We start from the raw sequence: 19,247 nt of genomic DNA on the forward strand, positions 1-19,247 counted from the left end.
GATAACGGCGAAACATTTTTCGCGGAAAATACGAACGGCGGCACGGTGTCAAACTTGTGTAACGTTCGCCGCAGCGCGACGTGCCCGAATTAATGAATAAATTCCCGCTGAATTATTAAACCGATTCCCATCGGTGCATTATTTATACGGTTTACTCTTGCCAGTTGTTGTCGACGTTGTCCACGAACGATTGAAATATGCGAGTCCGAAAACGAGTGACGATAAATCCACCGTGGACCGGGGTCGCGCGACTTTCGAGACACCTCTAACGGAAACGAGCGGATAAGTAGCGGTTAATTGCGGGAAAATTAGGCGCGGATCGAATGCTGGTCGGAGGACCGACGCGAGGCGTGGAAACAATCGGCCAAAATATAACGGAGTTGCGGCAGAAACTGTGAAAGACGCTGATCCGGCGTGACGAGGGTGCTTGTAAATCAATCGCGCAAAAACAATGCGGTTTCGTCGATGATCGAGGGGCATTCTGTCTTTGGATTTGCCGGCCGACCCCCGAGGTTCGAACGACAATCGTATTTGGTTGCCGTGGCACGACGTTGTCCGGAAGGAAGAAAGTTTTCCAGGTAGCGTCTCGCTGCTTGCCGAGGAAATTTCGGGTAGGTGTGGTGAGGGGCCATAATGCCGGTATTAAATCGGCATAGACAGCCCAGGAAGGAGATTGTAGGAAAAGGGGTAAGAGAGCGGTTTGCAAGGATAGGTAGGTAAGTCGGGGCTTAGCCCGGTGACACAGTGAGCAGAACCAAGCCATGAAGCTTACGGCCGGCTCCGAGTTGTTATAATGGGATCCGGCTAAACGCAAGCCGATTTTAACTCTTCGCCGCAGCACTCGGCCAAGTTCAAGGCCATCATTGTCTTCGCCAAGCTGAAAGCGAGCGGCCGACACTTGCAAATCCGTCGAAAATGTCACCGGGATGTCGTCTCGGCGGGAATCGAGGCTGACCGTCGTAGTTTCGAAAACAAACTTCGAGCGCGCCTCACCGCTCCCGATGACGTCTCTTTCCTTCACCTGTCGCGCGTCCACGGAACGTTCGATGATCCTTTTCGAACCGGTTGAACACAGGAAAACATATCGTCGGAATATCATCGACGACGATTATTCGAGGGAACGGAACGTTTCGAACGAGAGCTGGTTAATCCGTTCGCCGGTCACTCTCCGGCTTCTAATAGGAGAGAAAATCGTGAAGGATTCGCGTTCTAGTTAGGCGAAAAGGTCATCAAAGGGTTCCCGAGAGTGCTTAGATATACCGGGCCGATTTATTATAGCCCGTTAATTTGATGAGACTTGGGGGAGAGCGCCGGATTACGCTGTCAAAAGGTAGACAGGTACCCCGATCTGTCCAATTAACCGGGCACAGGCCGGCCCGGTTCAGCCTTCGGTAGCCCGGGATTCTTTGTCCCCCGAAGTATAGGCCATTTAGAGATACGCTGCCGCGCGCGCGCCACCCTTCTCTCTATTATCGACGAATATAGTCCTAGTTGCTCCCGTACCGCACGTACGAGCCTCCTCCTCGTGCACCTGTGTGTGATCTTTTAATGGACCGTCTCTCCCTCTCGCGACTCTGCAACCGGGACTTTAGGCCACACAAGCCCTCTAAACTCTGATACCCATCTTGCTATGTTCCCCCCCCCCCCCCCCACCCTAACCCCCCGCCGTTTATGCGAGCAGAATTCTGCTCGTTCACGTCAAAGAGAACGCATTACGATAACGAACGGCGCTGCAGCGAAACTCGGCGATCTCTATCTGGCTTTCTCTAAGCGTGCCAATTACGCTCCGCCCGGCGAGCTTACGGTCGATTGCTCTCGTCGAGAGACTAGCACTTCGCGTTTGCGGCAATCGAACGGATGGAACGCGACGAAACGAGTAAGAACAAAGGTTCGTAGGACTCGAGGTCGCACGCGGCGAACGAGATTCGATCCACCGATGGCGAGCGCCCGGTTCGTTTGAACGTGAAGTTGCGAGCATTCCATTTAAATTCGAATTTTCTCGCAGTCGTACTTAATTATTAGCTATTAATATTGGAACTGATTAAAGGACGAACTTGGGCTTGAACGAAGAGGTTTTAATAACATACAAATGAAAATGAAGCTTGGCTGAACCTTACCGTAGCTGCCGTAAATGCACAGACGCGTCCGTCGTCTAAGAGTTTGTAGGCGTTGGCGGGGAAACAAAGGATCTCCGACGGAGGTCCCAGGCTTTTCACGGAAATGAGACGTCGCCGCCGACGCGCGGCGTGCACGCGCTCGATTTCGTTCTCGCGCCGGTAAATAGTATTTTTAATTTTGCGGAAAACAGGATAACGTCGGGGGGAGACGGGGGAGGGGGCGAGGAAGGAGAGCGGCGCGCGATAGAGCGGGAGGGAAAATTGCGAGAAGCGTGTACACAAATTACGCTCGCGATTATGGTGACCGCGAGTCTGTAATTAATATGGCTTTTAATGGTTCGCGATCGATACGCCGGCTCGCGCAAATAATGGGACACGGGACCGTTTTAATGTTAATTAATTTTCAGGTGCATTAGCAAGATTACAGCCCGCGGCGTGGCAGCGCGCGCGCGCGCGACCCCGACGCCGGGCGCGCGAGTCGCCGGTAAATTCTTGCGAGCCATCAATGTGATTAATAGGAGGCTGACTCGCAAAGTGTAAGCCCGCCGCTGCCGCCGAAACAAGGACAAGACACGGGTAATGCCGCGGATCAAACGCGTCCCGTAAATTTTACGTTAATTAGCATTCCGTCGGGGAAATTCATTGACTCCGACGCGCGCGTTGCGCGACGCGCGACGCGCGGCGCGTCGAAACCGTGCGCGTCCGGTGCCCGCGAATAAATCGACAAACCATGGTGTGCTCATCATATGCGATGCTTTATTTTGATTTAGGAGGATCTTTCCCCTCACATGATAAAACAATCATGTATCGTGTCAGTTACACACAGTTTATGTACATTTGTCACCTATTATTAATTACAAAGTAACTTCTTACATGCTATGTTGCGCGCGATAGACATTACAGTTTATTTCTCGTATATACATGTATACAGCGAGGAGCAAGGGTGACCAATGCCGCTTCGAAAACGGAATAACTTTTCCAAACTGGTTTCTCTCGTTCCTTTTTCCATCCCCACCTTTTCTCTTTCGTTCCTCCCTTTACCTTCTTTATTCGCCTCTTTCATTCCTTCTTCTTTCGCTTCAAACTTTTTTTCTTTCACATTTATTTATCCCTCTCATCTGTTTTTATTCGCTGTACAATGACCAAAGTACATTCTTTTTACACGCATGTTGAAAGATTTCATTGAAACCGATCGTCGCATAGTCACGCTACGGTCACTGAAACGTGTAAAAATTATCCGATCTTTAATTATTCACAGCTTACGTCGAGCTAGACCGACTTCGATGATAATTTTCAACCTGAAAACTACCGAACGCGTTCTCTAATTTTCACATCGTTACCGATAAAAAAAGATAAAAAGCGAAAGATTTTTATACCGTTTTAATCCGAACGATATCAAGATTGGAAAGGCGGTACTTTGGTCATTGTACTTCGAAATAGATCCTCCAGCGCTTGGAAGAAAAAAAAAGTCGTGTCATTTGGACAAACTTTAGAAAAGTTACTCCGCTTCGAACGACGCGTGGTCCTCGCTGTATACATGCGCGTCATCTTGCTATCATTAATGTTTCTGATATCTTTAAGTCGTACATCCTGTAAACCACATGATATTAATATACAGTAGAGGTTGTATTCACGAAATATACATTCATAATTAAGTATGCATCGTTTATGTCGCTGTATATTCTGTCTTGCGGCGCGTTCGTATTTTTTTTTTCACTTTTAAACTGTTCTCCCCTGTTCTCACTCGAGCAGGAGGCGGGAGGAGAAAACGAGGAGTCGGGTCCACGATAAAAAGAGGGAGGCCTGGACACCCCGTAACAACGAATCAACGATGACGCAACCCGCGCGCGTCCTCCGATTATCGAGGATTCTTTCGCGATTCCGAGGTAAGGGTCACCACCCCCGAACCGTTCTCGCTCGTTAATCTCACCCGCGTGCATGCCCGTGCGCCCTCTCTCGCTCGCCCCGATCGAATTTATAATTTTTTTTTTTTTTGCCTTAACTATGTATACTAACTTCCGGCTGCTACTGGCCGTGCTTGATATGAATGATTATCAATACAATTATTAATGGTAATAATAAAGAGAATAATTAGAATAGTAAGAAGAATACAAAAACTCTCGGTGCGACCCACCGAAACATCCCTTTTTTTTTTCTTTTTTCATAAATTCACCGAAGCAGGTCTCTCTCGTTGCTGCTTCGAATCTTATGCGAATCAAATTCAAATTCAATTGTTGCGCGATGATATTACGCGAAAGAAAGTTCCTTTCATCTGTTGCCGTCATGTTTCACGAATTCTGTACACGTTTCCCGTCATCGTTGCAATTGCTCTAATCGTCGCTCAAGGATCAGACTCTATTCTTTAACACCGAAATTTCTCGTTCGCATATAATAACGGCGTCCATTTGATTCTTACGGGTTCGTCGAAAGTGACGATGATCACTTGGACCGACGTCCAAAAGTTTGGATCATTCGAAAGTGATCCGGCAATAGGAACGTGTCGCGTCGCTCCTCGCAAGTATAGCGGCGGCAGTGGGAGACGAGTGCTCGTCGTTTCGCGTTAAAACATCGAATAGCCACGGTCATACCGGGCAAAAGAATCGTTCGCGGTCCTTGCCGAACGACGCGTTGACCAAAAAAAAAAGAAAAGATTGTCCATGCAATCGTGCCTACCTGTTCGTCGCGTTTGTCGTGAAAAAAATTTAAAAAATCGTCCATTCGAGAATATAAAATACGCGGTTCGCACGATCGATGGCGAACAAAGGAAATTGAGAGGTCGGACGGTATCCCGGTTGCTCGTGATTGTGCACTAGTCCAATTAGAAACTCACTTCTACGCAGGCGATCAAGATATCACGTTCCCGTCGATCCTTTGAGGAAACCTATTTCCTTCTCCTCGAAGAGAAACGATGATAACGACACGTTCGATCGATTAAAAGAGCAAAACCGAACTGCTAAAAATTGAACACAAATAATAGGCATCTATGCGCGCGAACTCTCGTCTTGAGGGGGGAAAAGAAAAATGAATGTGGTTGTATGTCTCTGCGAATCAATCGTGAACCCTAGAAACTCGTATTCTCGCGGCAACCGTCTCGAGCTGTCGCGTACCGTGAATAGGGCCTGGTAACGCCCGAGTCGCCGACCGATGATCGCGACTCCGCGAACTATACAGCAGAGAAACTCTTCTATCTGCCATTATTTGCACACACCCGTGACGCCGCGAATGCGGGACAGGCTGACAAGACTTTCGGAACGAAAGAAATGAAAACGATTGCCGACGGAAAGCATCGGGTTTTGCAGCTGTTTCCCGTTTTTCATTTCACGTCCAAGTCGCGAAATACGGCGAAACCAATTTATCTAACACTCGGGTGCATGGCGCCTGTCCCCACCCCCACCCCCTCCCCCCACCCCGCCTCTTATCGGTAACTAGCCAGCGGTTAGTTCGCGTTCCGAACTGGTGATCGTCCAAACAGGTCCGAAGATCTATTCGATTACCGGTCAATTGTCATCGGAGTCGATGCTGCAGTTGATCTCGAGGCAACCGGACGCGTAGAACGAGTTCGTAGGTGTTCGCCATTGATAAGAACCGGCCATCACCGGGCTCTCCTGGCCGCGATGCAGAATACCGGCGGTTCCGTTGGACCGCTATACCATCGCCTGATACTTCTGATCGGTCAGAATGTACTCGCCGTTCATGTTGGCGTTCGGGTTGGCGTTGTTCGGGTTGGCGTTCGCGTTTGTATTCGAATTAGTGTTGGAGATGGTGTTGGTGTTGGTCGTTGTGGTCGTGGTGGCCATATTGTTGGAAACGACGTGGTTCTGTTGGTGGAGGGATAGATGGGACATCGACGAGGCCAGCGTCAGGTTATTTTGATACTGCGGATGATGGTAGTTCGGCGGCATTTGGGGGGTGTGGTGCACGTGCGCGATCTGGGTCTGATGATAGTAATCGCCGCTGGTGTACGGGTTCTGGTAGGCGTTGTAGGTCTGCCCTGCGTAACATTGGTTCGGGTTCACCGTGACGGGCGACGCCGCGCTCCATGACGCGAAACCGTACTCGCCGTGATGGATCTGGTTCATCGGCGGCGGGTACGACGACGGCGGCAACTGGCTGGAACCGGGGGTCAACGGCGGCGACGGGGTCGTCAGGGCGCTGTTCCCGCCGCTTCCGCCGGTCGGCGTCAACCCGAGACGCGGATAAGTCGAGGTCGTCGCGAGGAGAGGCGAATGCGGTCCCGGTGCCTCGCGGCCGCGCGGCGGCGACACCGGCGACGAACGTCTGCTGTGCGTCCCCGACGAGTTCGTCATTTTGTTGGCTCCGTTGTTCCCCGCGTTTTGCGACTGAATCGGCCGCGGCGAGCCCTTCGCCGGCGAGCCCTGATTCTGTTGCGATTGCTGCTGTTGCTGCTGCTGGTGCTGTTGCCTGCACTTTGCCCGACGGTTTTTGAACCACACCTGCGCACACGAGAACAGAAACACGTGTCGGTTAAGGCACAATTCGAACGGCTACACGTCTCTTACGTTATCGGCGGGCCGGGAGAGGATAGACGTGCAGCCCGAGGGAGGAAAGGTGTCCCGTCACGCGGACCAGAATCGGAACACGGTGGGGAGTTAATCGGCGCAATGGGAAAGTAATCGCGGGCGGACGACCGTAACATTTCATTAAATCGCAACAATAACAAGAGAAAGCCGAGGAGAAAGAGGGGCGAAAAAACCTGGGGCTTTCTGGTTCACGTGACGGTGTGTCCCCCGGGATTCGAGATCACGGCATTCGTTGGCAGGCATGCGCGAATCGAGACCCCGTCCTAGGGTTCCTTTTGCTCGCCCTACGAGAACGAGAACGAGAACGAGAACGAGAACGGTACCGCGTCCGCGAGATACACGCGTCCACGATCGCGCGCGATCGGATGGCGAGGTCGGAGTACGCGACGGAAAAAGAAAAGCGCGCAGGGAAAAATCGAAATCGAAATCGAAAAATCTCTCCGTTGACTTGCTCGTCTCCCGATGCGGACGAGGGGAGAAAGAAGGACAAAAGTAAGCCCCGGTACTTCGCAAGCTCGCGCTCCCAAGCCCCCTGTCACTCCCCCTCGTGCACCCTCTGTAATCCCAGCACACAATGTGGCCAGGGGTGCGATCCTATGAATCTATGCCTGTGCCTTTAAAAGCGGGTCCCGTCGTCATTGTTGTTATTATCGGCGGCATTGTAACAGTTGTTGCAAGGAGCGCGAATCGTCCAAGCGGACACACACGGGATTTCCAGCCGCTGCGGATTCCGCGTTAGTTGGTCGAATTGAGAGCGACCAAAGAGACGCGAAGGGTTCGTGTCGAAGAAAAACCCTTTGCAAGAGCGACAGGAGACGGCCTTTCGACGCGATCAAAGTGTTCGTTATCGGGGGCGGCCGTTATCGCGAGAAGAGATCGACGAGCGTCGATCGCGGGGTGGCGGGTTGCGAGGGGATATCGTTGCGCGAATAAACCGCGAGAGAAACGATCTCGTCTTCGGAAGGGGGGAGAACCGCGCGAGGGAAGAAGAACCGGAGAAAGAGAACGCCCATTACCGTTCTCGTGTTTGCACGACACCCCCTTCGGAACAACACACACGGAGCGACGACGAGTTCGCAGCCACCCCAAAAACCAACTGAACGGGCCGCGGTACCACCCGGAAGCCCCCGGGGCGACCACAACCAGTTTTACCCGTGTGTATCGATGGCTAGGTGTAAATTGCATCACCATCTGGTTGCCGTCCGACGCGGAGAGCCGACCTATCCTCCGTGGTACCGTGGCTCCAATGGGGTGGAGCAGCTGCGTTTGACGTATCGTTACGACAAATACGTTTTCTTATTTGCACTATTAATATGAGGCTGGCCCGTTCATTTGGCCGACAACGATCCGGGAACGGCAAAGACAAACGACTCTGCGAACGTTTATCGACTCGAGAAACATAAATGCTCGGCCGCGGCGACGGACGCGACGAAGACGATCGGACAAGCAAGATGGTTACCGCGAGGAGCCGGACGCGCGTAAACTCGCCGAGCGTATCGTTCAAACGAATTTAATACTAATAAATCTGTCTTCGGGAGGGGGAGGGGGGGGCTCGATAGCTTCTCCCGCGGAAGGCCGGCCTACGATCTTTAACCACCGGCGAAATAAAGTTCCGACGCGTTCCTCGATCGTAAATGACGGACGAACGACCTGGCGCATTCGAACGTAGCAAACATTGCGCGCAGCTGTGTCGTTCTCTCGCAGAAAAGCGAACACGCATAGAACCTCGCGAGCGAGATAGAGCGAAGGGCTATAATCCAGGAACAAATCAACTATATGTTGTGCTCTATACATCCGCCGCTTCTGTATCCCGCTACCTCTCCACGCACACGCTCTGCTCTTTCTCTTTCTCCCTCTCTCTCTCTCTCTCTCTCTTTCTCTTCTTTACTCTCTCTCTCTCTCCTCTGCTTCTCTCATGGAAACTTTTAAATCCACGCATCACCGTCCTTCTTTACCCTCCTGTGCCCACCGGTCTCCCTACCCTCTGCCCACCTACCCCCCTTTCGTACATTATTCGTTCACATGGGTACGCCTCTATAATGCAGAAACGCGCACACGTGTGCCGCCGTGACGTACGTATGTTACACCCTTTTGCAGTTTCGCCTCCATTCACGGGAGGCTTAACTTCGCGTGGAAACTCCGCATTGGCCGGAATTTCCTACGCTCTATCTTGAGCACGATGCGTTGCGATGCGATGCGACGCGACCAGGCGGCGAAGCAAACTACCGTATCCCGGCGACCCGCCATGCGTCTTGTCTCGAGCCCCTAATTGCTCGCGAGTCGGGGAAAAGGTCGGGATACGCGGCGGTCGACCGACGTCGGAAAATGGAAAAGCGTGTTCGCGATACGGCGGAAAAAGAAGGACGGGGCGACGGCGCGGGAGGCAAATTCCCATCCGCGATCGTGACTTTGAGACGTCGTGGCACCCCGCCACGAAATAAAGATGTCACGTGGACCGCAATAAAAGCGTCAACGGGCTCGTCGGGCACATCTATCAATGTAGAGCCACGGCCGGAACAATGGCGGAACCGGAGGGACCGTGGGGCGCGACACCGCGCTGTGTAAATACCTTAAATCTCGTCTATGCTTGCCGAAGCACGAAGCACTCTCCGTCCCTCTTTCTCTCCCACTCGTTATCGTCTCGCTCGCGCGCGCGCGAACAATCTCATTCCCCGTGACTTGTTACGCGGCCTGTCCGACGACGCGTTCCTGCTAAACCTGCACAGGCTTGCCTTTCCGCGGAATCGATTTCGTCCGCGGCGCCCGCGGAAATCAATTTACATACCTGAACCCTCGACTCGGGCAGGTTGATCTTCAGAGCGACCTCCTCCCGCATGAAGATGTCCGGGTATCTCGTCTTGCCGAACAGACCCTCCAGGACGTCCAGCTGCGCTCTGGTGAAAGTCGTCCGCTCGCGGCGTTGCTTGCGTTGATTCATACCTGAAACAAAATGGTTCATCGGTTAGTCTAGCGGTGGTGACGAGCTGGTAACCAAGTTTCCAAGGAGTCTGCGGGACAGTGGCCGCGCTGCGTTGCAAGAAACGAGGGACGACGAAGACGCGAGGCGAAGATACTCGGATTCGATCGAGAGAAAGAGATAGAGAGATAGAGAGAGAGAGAGAGAGAGAGGACGAAAGACGAGCCGAGGCGGTTCGATTCGAGGGAACGCGAGGCGTCACCACCGCAGACCGAAGCAGAGAAAAGGGGACCACGGGGAGCGCGGAGGGTGTAAGCGTTGCGAGGTCGCGATAGCGTAATTTTGAACAGCCACCCCACCTCCCGTTTTGGCCCACCCTCCTCTCTACCTTCCTCGTGCCATCGAGCCTCGCTTGGCTCGTTTCGGGACCCACGTAATCCGCTTATGAGGGGGTCACAGGGGCGGCGGGTGGAAGAGAGAACGGGGGGACAAGCCAGCGCGCGGTGGAACAGGGGGACGCGCGAGCGGGGGCCGGCGAAGGGGGGAGGGCGCAGGGGAGGTGGGGTACACCCCGGAATACACGACCATCCAGAGGACCAAAGTCGCGGTTCGTTCCCAGCTGCCTCTGGAAACGATGCTGCCCAACACGCCAACGTACAACGTTCCGGCCAATAAAAAGAGGAGTCTGGAAAACTGCGCCTCGCCAGTGTCTCGCGGTTGGAAGCTGGATCGTAAAGTCGAGAAAGGAATGGTGGATACCACGGCTCGGGAGAGAGGATCGTCCGTTGTCGCGACGCTCCGCGATCCACCGCGGCGGCCGACCTCACGGACCGCTTCTAAGAATTCGATGCCGTAGGTAAAGACCGTGTGCGCGTTGCGCTGCCCCTGCCCGGCCGCCTCCTTTTCACGCGTTTGTCCCGCGAGTCTCGCGAAGAGTTTTACGAACGGAAGCGAGACGAGACGAGAGAACGCGCCGCGTCCCGCCTCCTTTCATCGGGCTCGTTCCAACGTGAAAAGTCGATCGATCGTCGAGCCGCGCGATTGTCGCCTGGCTTGCTCGCGAGGAACAAGCCAACCGTTCCGCTTCGCGCTCGATAGACTAGAAAAAAAGAAAAAAGGTAGAAGTGGGAAGGAGATATCGAAGAGAACGATTAATTCGATTGTAAAGGTGCGCGTTCGCGGAGAACGAGAAAGGCGAGAGAAACAGTGGGAAGCGTCTTGAAAAGGGGAGTGGTCTACGAGGATCTCCGTATCGGTCGTATCTCTTCACCGGGTGTGTTCCGAACAGTTCCCCAAAGTCGAGAACGATGCGCACAGCAACGGGTCGGGATGGCCAAAGGATGATGACGATGACGCCGACGATGATGCATACGTATGCGCGCGATCGTTGCCTAACGAACTGGTCGAGTGGGCTATCAGCGTGGTAGCCAGGTAGATGCTCGGAGCAGATTGCGCCCGAGCACAATGTAAAATGCCATGCCGGTTGGCTACCGTCGCAACGATGGCCACGACACGCCCGCGATCGTTGAATCTATGATCCGTATCTTCTGTTCTGTCGCGTCGGCTCCATGGCGGACCCAACGGCGTCCGGGATAAGGCTACCAAGAGAACCGAGAGGAGGAAGAGAGGGAGGGAAAGAGAGAGAGAGAGAAAGAGAAAGAGAGAGAGAGAGAACGCGAAGAGAGTGGAGAGAGCGGAGACGAGCCAGCAGCGAGAGGATGCTTGATTGTCGAGTGGGCGTTGGCGCTACCGTTAACAACGGCCTTTGCCGGCTATACATCGGCCCCTGTGAAAGCGAGGTCCTTATCCAGAAACGAGACAATGGAATTCCGATTATGGTCTTCCGCCTGCTTCCTCGCAACGCCGAGTGGGCGCAACGAGAAGCCCTTCGTTTGCCTCGTTTCTAGGCGAGAGAGAGAGAGAGATCGCTCGGGGCTCGACGTCGCCGTTTCGAAATTATGAAAAAGTGGAAACCGTCGCGTCGCGCCGGGCGCAAGAACGAAAAACTAGCCGCGAGAGAAAGAGGGATCGAGATGCGTCGATTCGAGTGCGTCGATCCGGCAAACGACGGCTAGCTAAGCAACCCTAATGGGTCGGCAAACACCCGCTGCTTCCTGAAGTATGATTCGATTTATTATCGTCGGCGCGAGACGAAACCGAGGGTTGATACAAGGGTTGGCCTCGGCTCATCGGCCCGCAACGAGATCAGACGCGACCCTAATAGCAAATTCGTTTTCTGTTTATTGGATTCTTCGGTTCCCTCCGCGCTCCGCGGGGTTTAGTGTTTCGAGCCGCCGAGCGGAACGGAATCCGTGGAAGTCAATGGACTGCTAACCAAATTTCACAGTGATTTCGCCCGCCCGGTCAAGTGTCCGCTAATCGCGCGAGTCGGCAAATGCAAACGCAAACGGAAACTGATACCGGGATTTTCCTCCTAATCGCGAGGCAACTCGATCGCGCGCGCGCGCCCGTTCCCGCCGCCGGCCACCGCTAATGGGACACGTTCCAGAAAATAATGAAAAACGCTAAATTGATCGCATCTGCGACTATAAGCGTCGCGTTAATCGTCGTTTGTCCCGCGTCAGGCTCGTCGCGGAATTTCTGCGGTTCAAAGGAATGAGTTATATGACCGGCGCTTACTTATCCGCGACAAGATCTAAAACTACTCCGGCGTTGATATACGACGAGTACGAGGAACGCGATTAGAACCGCCGAGCGTTTGTTACGCCGCGCCGTGCGAACGCGAACAAGCGATCGAGCCATAAATAACGCTGATAACGTGAGAATTCTAATGCCGATTCCGCCGTTGGCGTGCTCGGCGAATTAGAAAATGCAAATTAATATCAATTACAACGAGCGCCGTCGGGAGGGGGGAGCGGAATCGGATGGAAGATCTCGGTGTAATTACACGATAAATCGACTGGCTACTCCGCGCGGCGCGGCCATTCATCAAAACTGGTTAAGTCGCGGAGATTGAACCATAAATTACGCGCGTCGCGCTCGAACGTCGTGAAATCGACGGGGAATCGAAGCCGAAGCGCGCGGCGCGGCGCGGAACAGGCGGAGCGCGGGCCGCGGCGGAGCGAACCGACAAACTCGTTTCGCGAAGACGAGAGCGGTTACTTCGTTATTCATAGAATGGTAGATGCGACGGTAGCGAAATTCGACGGTTCGGCGGTCGACAAGGAAGCGAACGACCGGCCGAGGAATCCAGGGAAAGTGAATACACGGTTGCGCGCGCGCGCGGCAACGGAATCGAAAATTAATTAAAAGCTAAAACGCGAACGGACTTTGCTAGGCGGCGCAGAACGTGGGCGGAGGGTTTGGATTATTCGGGGGACCGGTGGGGCCGTGGGTCGTGGGATGATAGCACGTGCCGCCTGCGCCTTCTGGAGAGGGAATTCTAAAAGGCCATCAGCTACGAAAACATTTGGGCGACTTTGCGTTTACGGTCTGACCTCCGCGGAAATCGCTGCGCAAAGCAGATAACCGCGGGGACCGCAAGTTTGTCTTTGCGCGACTCGCGGCAAGATTCGCGCGCCGGAGAACAAAACGATTCGATTCGACTCGACTCGACTCGTGGCAAGCGGCGAACGAGTTAAAGTCGGTTGGGGACGGAGCATCGGTAAACTCGAGAATGATACACCTGCACCCGAGAAGGCCACACGATGTGCGGAGACCGTGCGGACAAAAGAAACGCGTGTGGCCTTCGAACCTAGTCGGTCTTACGCGGTAATCTAGCAGAGACGAGCATAAGTAAGTAACGAAATACCAACACATCCGGGACAAGCGAATAAGCGGATAAGCTTCGTGTTACCGACTTCCAACCGATGCCTTTTTCATTCGCTTCCTTTTTGATAGGCCTTCTATCGTGCGCTGCTCTCCACCTACATACCTTGTGCGCATACTTTCCTATTTTCAAGTTTCAAAATCGTCCCCGAAAACGATCGAATTCTGGTCGATGCGAGAAATTCTACTCCGTCCGGCCGCGGAGACGAGCAGAACCGATGGAAAAGAAACGAAAACATGGAGGAACCGTAGGACACGGAGTATCGATATCGTTGTACGTGATATTTCACTCAGAGTCGAGTGTTTATCCTGCAATTAGGTCCGGGACCGGTATTTGAACCCCCCTGCTCGGAGAAACGACAACGACACCGTCCACCTACTCAATTTACCCGTGACACGCGTCGATCGCCGCAAGCCGTTCTGTATTCCGATGCCAACTAAGATTTCTCCCGAGTGGATTTTCGTGTGTGCGCCTCGCCCGCCTCGCCCGCCGGCCCCCGACGCGACGTTTTGCGGCCACTTCGTAACGACGATGGGTGCACGTGCTCGGCCACGTGCCGCCCTTAACCTGACGCTTAATCGAGTGATTGCAACTCCATCGAGAGACGACGACTCCATCTCGTTCGAACAACGCGCGGCCCGTCGGCAACGGAAACGATCGAGATCGAGATCGAGGATGGAAAGCAAATTGCTCGTACGATCGGTGGAATCATCGATCGAGAAAAAAGAATGAGGGAAAGCCCCGCGACGCGAAAAGAAGAGGCGATAGTCTGATCTGTTTAGGCGGCACGATTTCGCAGAGAGGCGGAGGAAGTTAAGTGGACGGGCAATTTCTCTGCGACAACAAATAGCAGTAGTCGAATGAGAAAAGGGCGAGGCATGTGACGCGATTCCCACGTACCCGGTGGCTTCGACACTGTCCTCGAAACATCGGGGCAGAAACCTCGGCCCGCTAACAACAACGTTTCGACACCCCTCTTTTTTTCGCACCCTCCGCCGTTCCGCCCCGGGCCACGGTTGTGTCTCTTCTTTCCGGCGAGGCGCGACCCCCCTCCGTGTACGATTGCATAATAAAATAAATACAGGCGCGCGCGGGGCTCGTCAACGAATCGCTATCACGGACACCGAGGACCCGCCGAGACGAGACACCGACACGAACTTTCTCTTTCGACACACGCGACGGTCGACGACGATTCGATACCCCGCCTCCCCCATAAAATACTGTTACGACGTTATGAAATTATGATAGCAACGAAATGGCCTGTGCCCCCCCTCCTGCGATCCTCCGAAACCGAGCTCGAATTGAAACGATTCGATCGCGAGAAGTCGACTTCCGAACCGACGCGCGGTTTCCGGTCAACGGGAACAGTTGACGCGGAGAAGTCAAGCATCGCGTAAGCTATCGATTATTATTGTTGTAAATAAGCGGAGACGCGAGGCAGAAGCCTTCGGGTAACAATACGGGTATTCTCGGCCGGCGTTATACAATCGGCATTGTCGAACAGTCAAATAGTTGCCACGGTTCTACGGTGACTAGATCTTCTCCGATTCTCGGTATTCGCGACTGCGAACGCGAGAGCGAGCCAAGGCAGAAACACTCTCGATTCCTCTCTCGTTCCGCGGCTTTTCGTGTAGCGGATACGCCTACAACGGATAGGCGGCTGGACGTGGGTACGTAGGGACCTAACGGACAGATCCGTGTTTCCATGGAAACCCACCTATCTGCGTTGGTTGGACCTATAGTGCCTGCTGCCACCCTGATAAGCGGCTTACTCTCATGGTTCTCTCTGCTCTTCTTCGCTGGGGCATTCCAGCCCCCTCCGACCACCCTCTTGCCGCGACTCGACTCGACTCGACTCGACTCGACTCGACGCGGCGCGGCGCGGCCCAACTCGATTCGACTTGACTCGACTGAACTCGGGTCGACCATCTCTCTCCTTTCTGTCCCCGATTCTCCGGACCTCTTTCAAACCGCCGCGCGGAAAAGATGGGCACAGAGGACACGATCCACGCACAGAGGGTGCGCTTCCGGTTTTAACGAGCGACTTCTCCGCTGCGAATAGGTCCGCTGCTCGACAATCGGCAAAGAAATTCTGGCAGGGAACCGCGCGCGCGAAAATACTATCCGCTCGCGAGGACATAACTTCGAGGCGGGATACAGGTTGCTGCCGCGGCTAAGAAGGCAATACGACGTTGTGACGATAATAATAGATTGCGGCGAATCTTGTATATCCATTCGGAAATTCGATTCGGTCAGCTACGAAGTGATTTGATTGTTCTCTTTTCGCGAAACGAGAAAAACATTTACATGTTTTTGTATATTGATTTGGTGACAGCAACGGGGGAAGACCATTTGTCGCGTCGGACAAACGAGTGAAATTTGATAAAAATTAGTAGATTTAGATTTAAGATTAAAGAAATATTGTAGAAATCCGGTATGTCGCAAAAAGTGAAAATTGAACGATTGAATCGACCGTAAAGAGTGAGATAGGATGTTGTCGCGAGGACATAATTTCGGAGATAAATTCGGCTCACTGAACTAAGGATAAACAACGGTGGACAAATGGACACGTTCGATGCAACATTGTGACCTCGGAGTTTGCAACGTTCGCTATGTACATTTGCGAATTGAATTAGGTCGGTTACTATGAAAATTAATGCTTGTCGCGAAATAATTATCGCGTTAATAATAATAATAATAGTTATCGCGAAATAAGCGGAAACGCGGGCAAACTACGTCATCGGAAGAGCGTAAGGGTTAAAAAGTCGAGTAAACGAAAAAGAAACGATTGAGAACATGCACGAGTCCGGCATCGCGGCCACGGAGTCTGCAACAGCCTGTATAGCCGTCGGGGTATTCAATTCGGTCAGCGAGCAGGCGAATCGACGATTTCTTCCTCTATCGAGGCTCGTATCTCGACCGATATTTCGCTGAAAAACGGTGGCCAATGTTTCGATCGCGTCGCGACAGAAAATAGGAACGCGACTGTTAACAGTGTATCGGTCACTTGATTGATATCCCCTGTGTGTTAACGGTCCGCTATGCTTTTCCCGTTGCACAACGCGGACGCGTTTTTTACACGAAGCCGTATTGCGGTAGCGGCGCAAAGCTCCGGGCAAAAGGATCTTGGAAAATACACGATGAAATCCATTATCCGTTACCGACTTGCAAACGAACAAGTACATTTCAACGTTTGACGTTTCGAAAGCCGGGCAGAGGGCTACTTTGTCGCGGGCCCGGTCGCAATTTTTTTTTTTTTTTTTCAAACGAGGAAACGCGAGATCGAGCGAGCGTGTGCGTGGACAGCGTTGAAATTCGAAAGCCGAGAGCGAAAACGTCGAACCGAAATCTTGATTTCCAGGGAAATCGGAATTTACGATGCGGCGGCGGCGGCGGCGGCACCGGTGCCTCGATGGGTAGCGGTCCGCCGTCGCTGGCCAGAATTTACGAGCGACTTATTCGACCTGGATCGATCGAAATGTATTCGAAATTTTCAAGTGGAAAAATCCGGCGTCGCTTGAAAAGGCACCGTCCAAGAGAAATGCATTCGAACGTCCGCCGCAGAATGATACAAGCCGGCTATAGTTAAGAAGCCCCGGAGTTTGCTACGGCCTCGTATGGCTTCAGTCGATGCATCGATTTGCATGACAATCAATAATAGCTACCACGGCGGACAGGGCAAATACTTTTACTGCGAGAGATAACGTACGTAGGTTACGCGGAACGAGATTTCGCGAGTCGCAAGGAACATTCGTCATCTCGCCTGGAACGATGAGCTCGAAAGCTGCGAGGGACACGGGCGACGGCGAAACGTTCGCAGCCGGTGAATAAATCAATCGAGCGTCGCATCGGCCTTATTAATCCCTCGTCCGTAATCTATCCACTTAAATTTCAAAGAAACATGCGTTACGGACAGCTCGCGATTCGTCCGACCATTTAAAGCGATGCGCCGGTACAAAACGATGCAAACATCGTGACTAATTTTTAATCTGACGAGACAGAAGTTTCGCAATCTCGTTAGGTCGGGATCCTCGGCTCGTCGAAAGTTAGGAAAATGTAATTGCGAGCGTGACAAGTTCGGGCTTCTTGTTGAGAAAGATAGAGGCGAGGAGAGTTTGGCCGACAGAGAGAGAGAGAGAGAGAGAGAGAGAGAGAGAGAGAGAGAAAATAGTTTAGATAGTTGGAAGAAAAGCCGCGGAGTGAACAGCTAACGCCACCTCACGATACTTCGGCGATATGTCTACCTGCGCGAAAGTGCAACACACCTCGCAGGCGTTATCCACGGCAACCTGCCAAGTTTTTCGCGCGATTCGCTGAACGTTTAACCCTTCGACTGCTACGGTCGCATGTACGCGGAGGATTCTATTTTACACTGCCGATATAAAAATATTCCACTTCGATTTAGACACGGAATTACGATGCTAACGTCGCTGTACACTATACAAACTATTTACAGGTGTATCTATATTAGGGCACGGAATTAACCAACGCGCAACACGAGAATCGCGAGAGCTACGCCCCCTGACAGCCGCCGCGCCTACCGGTCTGCGCGATGGCCCCTTTGTTACAGAAAAATGAACGACGCGTAACAAAAATAAAGGCTCTAAACATTAAAACGCTTCTACAGTCCAAACATTGATTGCTAAAGTAGATCTAATTTAGCGGAATTTATAAAAATTTTTAAACGCAAGAAAAAACTGCACCATAATCACTAAAAGCAACTTCGATTTTCCAGAAATATCCACGAATTGATTATTAAACAAGTTAACTAGTTATTAACAGTTAAGAATATTGTTCCAATATAGCACGGCGAAGAGTTTAATACCCGGTCGAAGATCGCCCTGTCATACAAGGTACGATGCACTGATACACTGACGCACTGTCCTGAGTGATCGCACGAGCCCGAAGTGTCCCGCAGTCGAAGGGTTAAACGAACGATTTAAAATAGAGTAGGATATAATCGAGAATAAAAAACTTACCTTGTGGGAAGGCAGCTAGTCCGTGTTCAAGCGGATGAGGATGCGGATGACCGTGAGTAGCAAGAGCGAATGACGGATGCAATCCAGGGTGAGGTGGGCCTGGATGCGGATGCGCGTGCGGATGCGGATGAGTCCCAACTGGTATTGCCGGATGACCGTGGGGGTGGTACTGAGGACTACCGTTCGGAGCACAAGACGCACCCGCCGCCTTCAAATACCCCGCCATGTAACCAGCGAGGCAAGCCAGCTCACCCGCCACTGCTGCTTTCTTTTCACGCTTCTTTCTCTCCTGACTTCGGCCACCCTCCGATGGCCACCAGCTATGCTCCTCTCGATGATTGGTCTCGTATATGTTCGTCGGCGACACTCCCGGCACCTCCGGCACTCCTTGTACTTCCGGTATTCCAAATACTGTCGGCACACCCAACACCGTCGGTACTTCCGATATCCTCGATATCCCCGGCACACCTGATACTCCTCCCGGTACTCCCGATGCTCCAGGCACTCCCGCTATTTCCGAGACATCCGAGACCTCTGGCACTTCCTCGACTGGCACGCTCCCGTTGTTTGCACAACCGTAACCCCCGTACTTCTCCACCTGCGCCAATAATCAGAACAATTCATTCGATCACCTGTTCGCTAGGCCTCGGACGCTTCTTTGTCGCCGGCGAGCGCACCCGAACGTTTCGTTTCCGCGACAATAAGGTCCGCCCGACGGAATACATTTCCCGCCTGTTTCGGGAAACCCGGCGCGCGGGTCGCGAGAACGTGAGACACGAACGGCGACGCCTTTCGTGGGCACAACGAGAAAATTAGCATCTTTTTCACCGGACACCGGGGGGGAAACTGTGACAAAGGTCGTCCACGCGAAAGACGCCGCCCTTATTGTTGCGAACTGCTACT

At 52.8% G+C, this 19,247-nt stretch overlaps 1 protein-coding gene across 1 annotated transcript; it reads right to left on the reverse strand.

The window, feature by feature from the left end:
- Positions 1–5,594: 5,594 nt before the first annotated feature.
- Positions 5,595–18,857, reverse strand: LOC144475911 (uncharacterized). The gene is made up of 3 exons (XM_078192329.1): positions 18,345–18,857; positions 9,444–9,598; positions 5,595–6,571 (listed from the first exon to the last, which is right to left on the reverse strand). The coding sequence occupies exons 1-3, from the start codon at positions 18,568–18,570 to the stop codon at positions 5,762–5,764; spliced, it is 1,191 nt and encodes a 396-aa protein (XP_078048455.1). The 5' UTR covers positions 18,571–18,857; the 3' UTR covers positions 5,595–5,761.
- Positions 18,858–19,247: the final 390 nt, after the last annotated feature.

This window comes from Augochlora pura, chromosome 10 (genome assembly GCF_028453695.1).
Source record: "Augochlora pura isolate Apur16 chromosome 10, APUR_v2.2.1, whole genome shotgun sequence".
Taxonomy (NCBI): domain Eukaryota; kingdom Metazoa; phylum Arthropoda; class Insecta; order Hymenoptera; family Halictidae; genus Augochlora; species Augochlora pura.